The 14,516-nt window shown below is 47.6% G+C and overlaps 1 protein-coding gene across 1 annotated transcript in view; it reads left to right on the forward strand.

The window, feature by feature from the left end:
• Positions 1-14,516, forward strand: part of LOC144093803 (serine protease 33-like) — a 33,431-nt gene that overhangs the window by 15,926 nt on the left and 2,989 nt on the right. The window contains exon 4 of the mRNA XM_077627508.1: positions 12,883-13,172. Coding sequence (XP_077483634.1) covers positions 12,883-13,172 — 290 coding nt within the window. The remainder of the gene's footprint in view (positions 1-12,882; positions 13,173-14,516) is intronic.

A 14,516-nucleotide genomic window follows, 5' to 3' on the forward strand; every position in this document is an offset into this window, starting at 1 on the left:
AGTTTTCCTCACAACCTGCTTGCTTCATTGGAGCCGTTACCCTCTCCTGCCCGCCCGTTTGACCACTTTGGCATAGACCTCTACGGCCCCCTACCTCCCACTCCCGCTGGTCACCGTTGGATTATCGTGACCGTAGATCATCTCACCCGTTGTACGGAAACGTTTCCATTATTGTCTTCGCCCTCCCATAGCATCGCTTCCTTTCTTCTCATGAACCTGATTCTTCGCCATGGTGCTCCTCAAGAACTGCTCAGCGACCGTGGACGCGTATTCCTGTCGGACGCTCTTGAAGCCCTCCTCAAGGAATGCCGCATTATCCACAGAACCGCTTTGTTTTACCACCCTGACAGAGCATTTTAAATGAACCCTCAGTGATTAGCTGGCCATGTACGCCAAAAGGGACAAGGTTTCTTCCTTCGTTACCTACGCATATAACACTGCGACACAAACCACCCCACTGGATTATTTCCCTTCTTTCCTCTTTACAGAAACTTTACATAACGGGCTTTCACACCAGGAGCGAAAAGCTGCTGCGACTCAACGTCTTCATTTTGCTTGTTTCTCACTTCTTTCATGTCTTCACTTTTTCCGTGGCCGCAACAGCCATGAAAATGGAAGAAAAAAAACAATTTCTAAACTTCTGCAGCGTTACTCTCCCGTTCGCAAAGCAATTATTCATAACAATTATGCAAACTTCGCACAATTGCAGGAGCGTGTTTGAAAGTGCTGCGGCAAGAATAACAACCGTCCTCCGGCACCATACCTTTACCCTTGCTACACGGGTGCGTTCAAATGCCATCTGAGTCGAATGACATTCGAGACTTGGTATGACATTCGTAGTCGACGGATGGCCGCGGGGCTTCACGGCAATTTCCAAACGCATTCGAAAGCTTCAGCATTCACTCGCTGTATTGCAATGGCGCTGCTGCCGTCGAGTTTCTCTTTGTCCGTTCGCTCGTTTTCAGTATGTACGACGATCTGCATCTGAGAAAAAACTTCATGCTGATGGGGTGACGGCGGGAACACCTGAGCTTGTCTCTACCTTATCCGTATTAGAAATAAGCGAAACGACCGGCTACTTAAAGTATGGCCACACTTCAACACACGCTAGCGAGAAAATCGAGGATGGCCCCATCGGCGAAGAGTAGGCATATGCGAGTCTGCAGGGTTCATATGAGTGTACAATTCCGGCGATTGTGAAGAGCGAATTCACAACTTTTAGCCAATGTAACCACCATCAAATGTAGTTTTGAAAATAGTCACGTGAAATCGACGATTGCTTACATCGCAGAACGCGCGTACAATAATCAGAAAGCGTTGGCTTGACCCAAACTGCCTAGTATGGCTTTAGGCGGTCAGCACCAGTCGTCCCCTAAATTAGGCTGTTTGAATTGATGCGAACGGTCGCCGAGCATACTTATGGGTAAAGTGATTTAAAATCAAGTATTGGACACATTGGAGAAAGCAGGGACAGCTTGCGAGAAACGCTGGTCCTATGCGATGGCCGTGATCAGCATATCAAGTGTTTCCCAGAGGGGTGATCGCATCGGCGCTTCCTACAGAGCTTTCGCACTGCTTAATCAAGCACGGATACAACCCACACAAAAAAGAGAGGATTATTCAATTTAAGTAAACCGGAGATTGCATTTTACATCATGCAAACGAGCACTAGCTGTTTGGACGCAGCTACTTAAACAAAAGTAGTACGGTGCCATCGTCATATGGCCAATCCTTGGCTAATTTCGCGTTCACGCGGTAAGTACTCAGTTCTTGTGCTATTCGCACAAATTTAGAGAAGACTCAAGATATTTGTAAACAAACGGCAGAAACAAGTCAGCAGGAGATATAAAATCAATAGCCACAAAGCAGAAGCAGTCGCTCGGCGAAGCGGCGGGATGAAGCGATAGCGACGACTGTTGGTCAATGCGGAATGCGTTCACGTTCAGAAATATCAAATGTCACACTGGTGCGTCTACTCGTGCATCATCTGAACCATCGAATGATGCTGAAAAACCTAATGTATCAGCGTAAGCTCGACAGTTGAGTCGAATGACATTCGGTTCGGCAGAATTTGAAACGAGCGCGTAGCAGTAGTATTATAAATACACACCACTATTCTCATTTTCAGCACGGCTGCGCTCCCTATTGTCGAATACCTCAACATGACTGACGCAGAGCTCGCGGCTCTTCTGCAAGCAATCTACAGGGCACTACAAACCGCTTCACGGACATGAGCGTAAAGTGTGTGAATGGCGAATTATAATGGGGACTTAGCGGGAGCTTGCGATTCTTAATCGCTGCAGTGATCGGTCATACCCGAGAGTATGGCAGATCGATAGTTTGTGCGACCTTTGGGTTGCTTGCTCGGGACGGCATTGCAATTCAATGGGAAGCCTTTGTTAAAACTGTTTTCCTCGGAACACGGAATCGCACTCGCTCCGTGCTAGCAGAATGTGAGAAAGCTTATCACGCGTTCTCATTTCAGGTGACATACTGATAAAAACAATGCCTTCCTTTAGTTTCGGTTTATGGGGGTTCAGCATCCGAAAGCAACTCAGTCTATGAAAAACGCCGTAGGGGAGGGCTCCGGAAATTTCGACCACCTGGAGTTCTTTAACATGCACTGATGTCGCACAGTACACGGGCCTCTAGAATTTCGCCTCCATCGAAATGCGACGGCCGCGGCTGGAATCGAACCCGTGTCTTTCGGGTCAGCAGCCGAGCGCCGTAACCACTGAGCCAGCGGCGGCCTTTAGGAGCCAAGAGCAATTACAGTCGAAGCTCGTTATAACAAAACAATTGAATATAAAATAATGAATATAACCATGGAATGACGATTCCCCTTGAAAACTCCGTCGACACGAGCTATAACGAAATTATGGCTTTAGCGAAGTAATCGCCTCGCCCTTTCAACTTTGTTATAACAAAGTTCAACGGCATAATATTCCATTATGCTATGTGGTTGTGCAGCTTTGCGGATTCAGTTAAGGTGTTCTCAAAACCTGTATGATACATAGTACGCAGCATCCCGAGGGGAGGCCTGAGTGATTTGAATATCCGCCTCTCATGCGCAAGGTGCAGGATTCGACCCCCAGTTCCGCCGTGTACTAAGCAGTTTTGTAATTAGTACAACCTTTCTCCCGGCCTGGTGCTCTTTTTTCAAGGGTGAAATGGTTGGGAAAAGAGCCTTTGAAAAGCAGCCCCCATCCCCCTTCGAAGGTGTCGTAAAACTGACATACACCAGTGTGTTTTACGTGAAGTTGCGCGACAACAACTACCTTATTCACCTTGAAAACACTAAGGAAGGCGTTTATGCATAAGCAGCAATAATTCGCGGTCACTGATTAGACCCAAAAACATTCTCTGAAACAACTTGGAAATTCAGTTATGCTACGCAACCTAGCGGGTCCACGTCATGCATGAGATAGAATGGTGGTGTTACGATGCTAGCTCATGCAAGGACAAAAATTGAAATAATGATGTTTGCCTGGATTTGCCCAGAATAAGAGCTCAAAACATTCCATACCTAAAACCTGATGGGCGGAAAAGAAGGGAAGTTGTTCAAAAGGGGCTGTTTGTCTTCTTATGAAGATGGCCCCAGCTACCCAGGAAGAGGAAGTAGAAGGATGGGGAGTCCTGAGAAAAGTACGAAGGGAAGACAAAGAAGAAGAAAAAAATGGTGAATACAAGTCGGCGTTTTACCGTTTCTAACAGGCAAGGTGCGTTTCCGTAGTACACAGAGCGATTCCGCGTTTCTATTTTGGAGATATGTTCCTCCGCGCTACATGCCAAAAACAAACTTTCTATTGTTTTTTAAAGCAATTTTCGCCCATTGCTCTGTTGTCGTCAGATGAAGCCTGCTTAACGACAACGCTCCTGACCACCATGAGGGGGCTGGAATGGACGATGAACCTATTTTCCTTCATTTGCTGCACAGAAACAATAGATGTCCCTGAATCCTAAACATGGTTGTCACCACGTTCTGATAACATCCAAGCGAAAATTTCCTGTAATCCAGGGCATGCAGGAGTCAAAGACAACGCACCGGTCCGCTGCGGAATACCGCTTCCCTGTCGAATACTTTTCCTATTTCATCTGAACCCGTCGATTTTTAGAGAAATCACCAAGCAATGGCGCGGCCTCGGAGCCCGTTGTGTAGTCCAGCAAGGAACAGGTTGGGGAAGGGGGGGGGGGTGAACACTACAATGAGCAGGCGTTTTTCCCTCAATCGGTGCCGGAGAAACCACCGAGGGGCACGCGCACTGCGGGCCACCGCCTGCTGATAAACAAGGTCCTAATCCCGGGACTGCGGATCAAGTCGTTCCATAGCGGCTGAGACGAAGGGATGTGCCGTCATCTTAGGAGCCCGTCGACCACTGCCCACGTCGCCTGGATAAGTGAGGTTTGTTAAAAGGCACGCACTAAACAGCTCACACAGCTTCCCACCCAGATCCGCCCGGCCGGCAAGGTATCGCGACTACTCGCTTCTGAGAGCACATACACTACGACCGTGATTAATAGGCTGCGCAACCTTTTTAAAGACGTTAGTGCCGCCTATGAGCTGGGCTATCAGTTATGGATGGCGTCCCGCGACTTTTATTTCTTAATGTATGTGCTCTGAGCAGCGCTGAGAAGTTATATTACAGGAATTCGCCTAGCAGCTACTATTTCAAGCATTTTACTCACCCGTCGAGGGGGCTCAATGGCAAGGGCGCTCGGCTACCGAGCCGAAGTCCCCGGATTCGAACTCGGCCGCGGCGGCCGCGTTTGGGTGGAGGAGAAACGCAAACGCAGTGTCCGCAAAGAAGAGGTGCCGTAGTAGAGGGCTGCGCAGTAATTTCGACCACCTGGGGATCTTTAACTTGCACTGACATCGCACTGCACTCGGGCGCCTTTTGCGATTCGCCTACATCAAAACGTGGCCGGCGCGGCCGGGTTCGAATCTGGGTAATACGGCTCGATAGCCAAGCTTCCTAACCACTGAGCCACCGTGACGGGCTGACCGTAATTCTGTTAGTTCTGGCAACGCCAGATGAACGCTAACAATCCCTCTAAACTGGGGCAAAATCGATGTTCCTGTTTTGTTATATTTTCAACTGAGGAGAGCTGCGGTTCATGAAGGCTTAATATATAGGGCATGGCTGGATGATGACCGGCATAGTGTTCTTTAAGCAGCTGGCCCGACATAGTAACACCTTGTTTGGCTACAATTTGTATGCACCGTCAGCCTCTGCTCCTAGGTATCGTCTCACCAATACACCCCAAGAGATAGTTAAATCGTGCGCGAATCTGCTTATTCCTGTAATGCCACTGAATTGAAAAATTGAAAATTTGTTGTTGAGGAAAGGAAATGACGCAGTGACTGTCTCACATATCACGGTGGGCACCCGAACCGCGCCGTAGAAAACAGAGATAAAGGAGGGAGTGAAAGAAGAAAGGAAGAAGGAGGTGCCGTAGTGGAGGTCTCCGGAATAATTTCTACCACCTGGGGATCTTTAACTTGCACTGACATCGCACAGCTCACGGTCGCCTTTTGCGTTTCGCCTCCATCGAAACGCGGCCGCCGCGGTCGGGTTCGAACCCGGGTACTCGGGCTCAGTAGACGAGCGCCTTAACCACTGATCCACCACGGCGTGTAGATATATACGATACGGATTGCCGAATTCTGTCAGGTTAATTTTTGCGTACGTTTGGTCAGACTACAAAAATGGATGTGCATTTACGGCGACTGAAATGTGAAGCCAACCGGATCAACAGAAGCTGTCCATCGCATGTGCTTAGCAAATTTTCTTCGTCACTACAGGTTATAACGACATCAACGGCTGCTGAGTATGCAGAGATCTGGAAGGCACTTCACCGGCCACGTCTGGGAAGTCTCCACAAGTTTAATGCATATTTTATAATTACGAACTACAGCTGCACGTTCAGGAATTCGCGCAGCGAGAAAGCTTAATTCTATACCACTATTTGACTCTACAAATTGGCTGAGCTCCAATTATCTGCACTAGAAAAAAAGTGGGTAAACAAGGCTATGGATTAGTTCAAAGATTCGGCGAAAGTCATTACGTCCATGGCGTTCAAACTCAATTTGGTCAGTAAAAATTTTCACAAACAACAACCGCATTTCTTCCTCTTTCTTCTTTCCTTATTTCTCTTCTTTATTCTCTTCTCTCTCAAGCCTTGGCTTCAGTCTTCTTTATCTTCTTCTTATTTCGTCTTTTCTTCTCTTTCTTCACTCGGCTCTTGCCTTGGCTTGCAGATTTGTGCTATAAGTACAACAACCTTCAGTTACACGACAACTCAGGGCGGGCTGCCATTAACAGCTCTCACCCTCAAACAGCATTATATTGTTTCATAGCGGATTCCGAGACCGCGCGGGATGCGTGGGAACGAATGGGCAGATGCAAAAGCTGTGAGCACCCTCAGAGGTGGCGCACAAACCGTCCTTGCATTTTCGAGACCGGAGGCCACTTCTTTCCGGCTTTAAGTGCAATAGGACAGAAAGAAAGCGGCTTTAACCTGGCGTCCGGCACAGCTATCCTCCAAGACTGGATCCGAACATGTATTTTACCATTCCGCGCTAGCCTGAGCGCCACCACGCAGGCCTTCCATATTGGGCGCGAGCTCCACCACCGCAGCGAATGGCGCTAGCGTCAATCTCGCACCGCAAGGGGGATCATGTGATACCTGTTTCTGCGGTGGCAGGAGGGGCTCGAGAGAATTTCTGCGCTTTAAAAGGCACAGGTTTCGTTATTCTGTTTATTTTTTCGTGTTGGCGAGCTGCTTCTTCTTTGCAGATCATGTGTCGTCAGTGTAACAGATAGATGGATAGATAAATATAGGCATCCCTTTTGTACCTCGGTGGTGGCAAGTGCCACCTTGCTTAGTAAATGAAGCAGTTATTTGTTATACTTGCTTTGTAGCTACCCACCTCCTTTTATAAACTCTGATCCCTGTTCTGTTCATTTTTTAATTCCCCGGAATTCAAGGCTATTTTTCAGGTTTCATGTCATATTCTTTTGATCTCTGGGACGTTTGGTGCAATTTGTCTATTCTGCTCATGCGCCACCAGTATTCTAGTCTTACCTTGCTCGTATCTACTGCTGATGTGCTAATTTTGCTTTCACAATCCCTAAAACCCGGAGATACTGGAATGCTGACTGTGTCCTTTCCGACATCTGGTTGTATAGCTTTACAGTCTACCAGAACATGTTTAATGTTCTCTACATTACTGCCGCTTGCTACACAAATATAATCTCTCTGTTCGTACTTTCTTTTATATCGCCTGGCTCTAACGCAACCTGATCTAGTCTCAAATAGGAGGGTACTTACTGCCTCTTGAATTATCGTACAACATTTCCTTCCGGATTTCATTCTTACCAGCTCTCTATCCACGCAATGCTTCTCTTGTTCCCATTTTTGCCTGCGCTTAGCTGTCTTGGATTCGCGGACCTTCTTTTTGATGCTCGTTATTATGTTGTGGTTGCCTGTGTAGCCCATCTAGCCCTTTTCTTCCAACGCGTGTCCGCGTTCTTACCGTACAAATACCTGAAGATTTGGCTGCCCACCTATTCTCCTTCATTTTTTGTAGTCTTTTCTCGAACGATAGTTTTCTATATGCTTCCCTCGCCTCAAAAAGGACGACCAACCCATATCTTCCACTAAAGCTTCGTTTGTCGTCTTTCCATGGGCCCCTAAAACTTATCTGCACACAGTTGTTTGGCTAATCTCTAGTCTCTGTACTACACCTAATTTTAAGCACAGTACCGCGTTCTCAAAAGTCAGTCCAGGGACAATTACACCTTTCCACAGTTCTCGTATTACGTCATATTTTTCACATCCCTGTAGAGCTCTATGCTTCATTATGGACGCGTTCCTCTTTCATTTCGCTTTGAGAGGGTATTCATGCGTCTTTAAATATTCTGTTTGCTCGTAAATCCACACGTCCAGATATTTGCCATCAACGATCAGCGCCGCCAACGCCATTAGCATCGACCGCTCACATCATCAGCGCCTGTCACCTGAACCTTAGCCGTGAGGTCACCGCGAGCATACATCCGTCCGAGAGTGCTTTCAGTTTGGTCATCACGTGATTTCGCAACAATGCGGGGTATAATATATGTATATATACACTCTCCACTCGTCCGCGGCTGTCGGTCACATTGTTACCCCATCCCGTGATCGCAAGCACAACAGCGCGCAAGCCGAGCACTGTGAGCCGTATACTCTTTGGAACAAAGGAATACAAGAACGTTCTGTAAACTGTAGGTTTTAACGTGTCGGAGCGACTGACACAAGTGATATTTACTGCTGCTGAAACAGTAAACGCCGGCTAGCGACAGCCGAGGAGATAATCCTCGCCACCAGCTCCTCGCTGTCCGACTGGCGGAAGAGGCCACTAGGATTCATGAAAACCAGGCCAGCACGGCGCCCCTGTCCACCCTAATCCCTCACGGCCTTCATCTCTCGACTGAGAGGGAGAGCTAGCCGGAGGGTAGGATGAGGTCGTCTGGTTCTGTTGAACAATAAAGTCTTTCACTCACTCACTCGGACGTGCTACGCACAGAATCAAGCATGTCCGAGTCGCCAGCTTAAATTTACGGCGCATACTCGCACAGGCTACAGCTGGGTAACGCCGATGCTCCGAGACCGGACGGAGCGAGCTCGTGAGATCAGTTCCCGCGAGGCCACATTCGGCTGCAAAGAGTGGAGCCGCACGCTTCGGATTACCAGAGGCTAAGGCCCGAGGTCATCTTTCCTTATACCACCGTGGTGCTCGCACTGTAGGTGGCGATCGCCAGATCGGCAGAGGCGCCCTTCTTTGCTATACTCCCTGACAACTTTTTCTGGCAATGCAGAAGCTGGGGAGCCGTAATACGCCCTCATTATTACGCAGCGGAATACAGTCCCCACTTGCTGTTATGTTCTCATAAAACACGGTATGTTGTCAAATATCCCTTTTTAAGGCATGTTTCTAACGCTGGAAGTTAAAGAAAACAACACTTTTCTCGATAACACTCAATTCGCTAAGTCATGGCTATAGACTGGAGTGGCGAAGCGCGCGCCGCCGCCGCTCCAGCCAGGCCGTGGCTAAGCATGTCTTGTTACTGAAGGCTTCTGCAGATGGCGCCAGCTGCCCCAGCAATAGAATAAGGTACCGTGAAGATAGCAACGCGCCAGGAGCACCATCGTGCGGACCAACTATATAGTTGGCAGAATGACACAGTTGCGAATGCTATTCCCTTGTAGCCTATCCTTCATGGCCTTGAAAAACTGCCGCTGGTTGGGCTAGAACGTCTGGTTGGGCTAGTTCGCAAATGTTCATATTTGGTTAAAGGCGCGAAACACACGGACACAAGAAAGCTAGGCGCTCAGTCCCGTCTACTTTCCTTGTGTCTGTGTGTGTTCCGCGACGTTAACCAAAGATAGTGTACTTAAGCAAAGAAGGAGGGAGGTGCTGCTTGAGGGCTCTGCGGAGAAGCTCGGCATCAGGGAGCGGTCGCCGAGCAAGTGCCTACGTGGTTGAATTAGGAGCGCTCCAATTCAAGTTCGTCACACTGGTGAACTAAGGGGTCCGAAAAATATAAAAGTGGCGTCTTGGGCCACGCAGTTCTCGCCCCAAAAGCACACGTCGTAAAAGCATGCAACAGCTGCGCTAGTCGAAGGCATTAATGAGAAAGCATGAACGTAGGGTTATTGTTTTTTCTTTCAGTACATTCTTGAAGTTCTGGGTTTTGGGCGAGCAGTGATGCAACCCTAAAACACATGTTTGATTGCAGCCTATGTGCAGTGCCGAAGCAGTCACTGTGACCTTTTCCCAACTTTCAAGGCCATCTTAGAATGGGATATAATTCACATTTTAATATAGGCTTCCCATTTTTCTAGACAAAAAAAAAAGGAGACAACACTGAAACGGTAGTTCCTAAATTGACACAAAAGGGTGCACAATAAGTAATGCTAGATTTAGAGAATAATAATGGCAGGCAGAAAGCATGTCACATGCATAACGCGTCGCGCTTCATAGCGATTTAAAGTTTTATCACATACTGAACTCATACTTGTTGGAATTGTTCATTTTCGATAAACTGCAGTTATTTGACACAGCGAAGACGAAGACAGCGCGCAAACACGTAGTACTGACTTCCATCTGTTTATTTTCCACGGCACGGTCTGAATACTAAACACCAGCAACAAAGAAGAGAAAGCAAGAGGATGTATGATAAAACGAGAGACAGTAATGAAACATTCATTTCGTGACATGAATGTTTCATCGTTGTTTTTCTTTTTTTTCTTTTTTCCTTCCTTATTGCCGGCGCTTGGCCTTGAGACCCTGCAGTAACAAACAAAGAAATGGAAAGCCGCTCTACGCGGTGTGTGTGAGTGTGCTCTTTCTGCTGATGCTGTTCCGCGCTGTTCGACAAGCCATATACAGCTTGCAACAACAGGAACTCTTCTTTTTGTTTAGAACAGTGCGGAATTTTCCGCGTCACTCCCAGAGCGCAATGCCTCACGCCATATGTGGGCTGTGCGTGATGCTGAACGCTGTTTTCTGCCTGATGTTTTTTTTTTTTGTATTTGTAGTATTTCTAGTTTGGTCAATGCTTTGGATGCGTGTTGTTTTTTTCTTCTGGTTTTATGAGGGCTTAAAGTTCCAAAGCGGCTCAGGCTATGAGGGACGTCGTAGTGAAGGGCTCCGGATAATTTTCACCACCTGGGGTTCTTTAACGTGCACTGACATCGCACAGTACACGGGTCTCTAGACTTGCGCCTCCATCGAAATACGACCCCCGCGGCCGGGTTCGAACCAGCGTCTTTCGGGTCAGCAGCCGAGCGCCATTACCACTGAGCCACCGCGGCGGCGGATACGTGTTAGTGGCCATAGCGTTGCATCCTGCTATTTTGTGTAATTACTCATTAATTGCTGATTCACTTAATTGATATTTCTGTTAATCAGTATCGGATGAATCAATCAATGAATTAAAGTATCAGAGAATTCTTTTCATTCCCCGCCGTGTATTCCTGAGCGAGTTTTCGTTACTAGAAATAACCAATGTAAGATGCGTGATTAATATCATGAATTTGTAACAAAAAAAAATACGTAATTTCTTTTGCACTGTTTTATACGCGACATTTAAGAAGCTTCCCCGGCCTTCCACATTCTTCTTAAGTAACTGAGTGGAAAATATTGGTGTACTTAATTTAAACTAAGACAGATTAATAGTAACTCCACGAAAAACGGTTTGGACTGCTTTTCAGTTCTCGTGTTACTACAAAAACGTACGTCGGCATGCACTTCATCGTTTCTAATTGCCGGCTATCAATACACGGTCTGTTTACAGTACACGGTCGTCTCCGCCAAATAAACTTCCTTAAAAATTCTACAAGGACGGAATTTACCTGTATGTAGCGTAGGAGTTTATAGACTGACCCCCTCCCACTCCAATGTCATAACTGACGGTTTGAGCGCTGTGACAAAGACATGTAAGAAGCAGAACTCTTAAAAAGGCATGGAATAGAGTGCGTTGCCAAAAAAAAGGAATAAATATAAAATGCCTCGCCAACACCATAAAGGAAGAGAGAAGTGAATAACAGACTGTTAGAAGTAAAAATAAATGCCTCACACCAAAAATCCTCTCGTGAAGCATAACGAGTCTGCTGATAACTTTAGTTTCAAGCATCGGCCAGTTTACGAAAAACATCAGTGTATTTTTTTCTCAGCGCGACATCCGCCTTCCATTGCTCACAATGTGCCATTGTGGAAATTCATGCTGTATCACTCGTTTAATGCCAGTGGAGCAAATCCAAGCAGCGCTATAATTTCCTCAAAGGTGATGCAAGCGAAAAACTAGGTCTGGATTGGCAGCTTGTTTTCGCCTGTTACATGCCAACTATTCATGTGGAAGACGGGAATGTTAAACAAGTTACAATAGCTGGCAAAGCCTTTTCATGCACGGCAACACATGAAAAGTGGGAAATAATTGCTTGCCAGGGAGACGGTTGAAAAAAAAAGAGTAAATAAAGGCGCGCGAATACGGTCTGTTGTCTTCTTTTTTTCTTTGAGCAGAAGTTAGGACACGGTAAAGCGACCTCCGCGTTTTTAATGCATTAATGAAGCAGCATTCCACTATAAATTAACGCGCCATCGATGACCGAACTGGTTCTAGGAGCAATGAAAGAAGCGGTTGGACAAGGATGGGATTTCCTGTAATACTACGTGCTAATTAATAAAACGCTCTTAAACTTCAATTAACACCGAAATATGTGGCACATAATAAGAAAAAAGTAGCTGCTTCTCTTTTTTATGTATTTTGCGTTTTCGGAGCATTTCGCACACTTCGATAATTATCGCTCTAAGGAGATTTAAAAAAAACAGTAAAGATAATGGCTAACCAGGCTAGTCTCACTACTATTTACTCGAATCGACTGTCAGTATCAACACTGTTCCCTGGACAAGTCTCCAGTATCAGGATATATAGTCCTCGCATAGAGAAAAGAGTTGCGGGTTCGGCTAGTCCTGTTTCTAAGCTCCGCCAAATAGTACGGTACAGTTCATGCTTTCATCTTCTATGGACTCTTACGAAATAGTTCCGGGTTCCATGCCGAGTTTTCAAGGCATGAAATTCGCCCATGGCCGCGATATTATCCGCCAACTGCAGTGACAGTGTGTAATAACATATATCAGGTCTTGCTCATATGTCCGAGGCTGGAACGACGTTCCAGAGGCTCCGAACTAACAACTGAAATATAGCGCACCTCTATACGGCCATGCACTGTCCACGGAACACGATGTACAAGCTGCGTTTCCACAGTACCTGTGAAGTTTCACATATAGTCTCTGAAGGCAGGACCGCGCGATGACGGTGCACATCTGGCGGGGTGCAGGGCCACACTGCGGAACCTGCGGGTCCGCGTGGGCGAGTACCACCTGTACCAGGCCGAGCTGGGCCACTCGTCGCTGGACCTGGCCCCGGAGAAGCTGCTGCTGCACCCGCTGTTCGGCCAGCCCAAGCGGCTCAGCAACGACATCGGCCTGCTCCGGCTCGCCTCGGACATCCCGCTGGGCGCGTTCGTCGCTCCGGCCTGCCTGCCGTCGACGTCGGACCGGCGCCTGTACTCCGCCGGCAAGAACGGCACCGTCGCCGGCTGGGGCTACGTCCGGGAACTGCGGCTCGGTGAGCATCCAGCGCTGCTGTCGGCTCGGGGATTCCCCAAGCGAGAGGCCCTTGCGAACGCACGCTTCCTGGTTTTCCCCCTACGCATGATGCTGCCTCCGGCCGCTCTTGTGCAAAAGGTTTTGCCTTGGGGCGATTCCCCGGAGCGCGTTAGTTATGGTGGCCCCGGCCCGGGCCCAAGGTCGCGGGATTCATGCCTGCCTGCCTGCCTGCCAGGTAGCTTGGTGGCAGGCACCACCAAGACTATCGACAGCTGTGGCCACGAAGGCTGCGTGCCGCTGCCGGTTTCTGATCTTTATGTGCCGCGAGGTGCTCGGTGGATGGTGTGGTGATTATAATTTATTTCGGTGCGTTAGCCGACGGGCTGCAGGAGGATTATTTCGCATATGCTGAAGTCGCTGCCGTCGTTTTGATTTGGGTAGTACCAGAATCTCGAACTTCGTGATACATTTTTACTTCGGCGGCAGCTGCAACTGGAGTTATATACCAGTGAGATTACATTTCAGGGTGAAGAATATATTATTGCACTGTTGTTCACAGTGTTATTTGCTAGTTATTTCATTAGCAAATAATGTATCAATGTACCACGGAATCTAATGACGCTAGAAACCAAAAGAGCAAGTTATATATTCTGCGTTTTCTTCTTTTTCAATGTCCTAGGACTTATGGATCTCTAAGCGCATAATTACTCGTGAAGTGCTTCCCGTAGATAACCTACCATTTATTTGTCTCGGCAGTCTTTGTCCACATCTCTTCTACCCTCCTTCTGTCCTTTTCTTATTCGCTCGATTCGTTAAATTCTTGTGAGGATTTTTGCTACGAAATGACACCTACATCGCGCTCAGAAATAAACTGATGAAAATTGTGCGCTTCATTTTTTGGAAACACGGAAAAGCAATAAACGAACCAGGGGCTCCTGGCAAATAAAATATGAGTGGCCTTTCTGATAGGACACGCGCAGGCACATGCGCTGCGCAAACAGCACCAGCCTCGCGCGTAGTTTAGCTGGCGCCCTTTAGTTATAGCGCCGATTTATCAGGAAGGCCGAGCTCCAGTTCCACTGCATCCGCCAGTATGCGCGCTAACGAGCTCACCTGTAATGTGTGGGCTGCAGAATTGTTTTTCTTTCGTAATCCGGAACCCGGGCTTGTAGGAAGAGCTCATTTCGCACTCTTTCGGCTCGCGACCGAACCGGTTGGCTCCGGTTTAAGCAGCCTTCGGATACGATTCCTTTTTTGCTACGAGGATATGCGCTTGAGAGAATGTTGATAGTAGCGTGCGGTAAAAATGACTGGCGTATGGAGTTGGCTCCGTGGAGTTCCGGCGCATTTTCTCTGTCTCGTT

The sequence above is a fragment of the Amblyomma americanum genome, chromosome 6, assembly GCF_052857255.1.
Source record: "Amblyomma americanum isolate KBUSLIRL-KWMA chromosome 6, ASM5285725v1, whole genome shotgun sequence".
Classification (NCBI taxonomy): domain Eukaryota; kingdom Metazoa; phylum Arthropoda; class Arachnida; order Ixodida; family Ixodidae; genus Amblyomma; species Amblyomma americanum.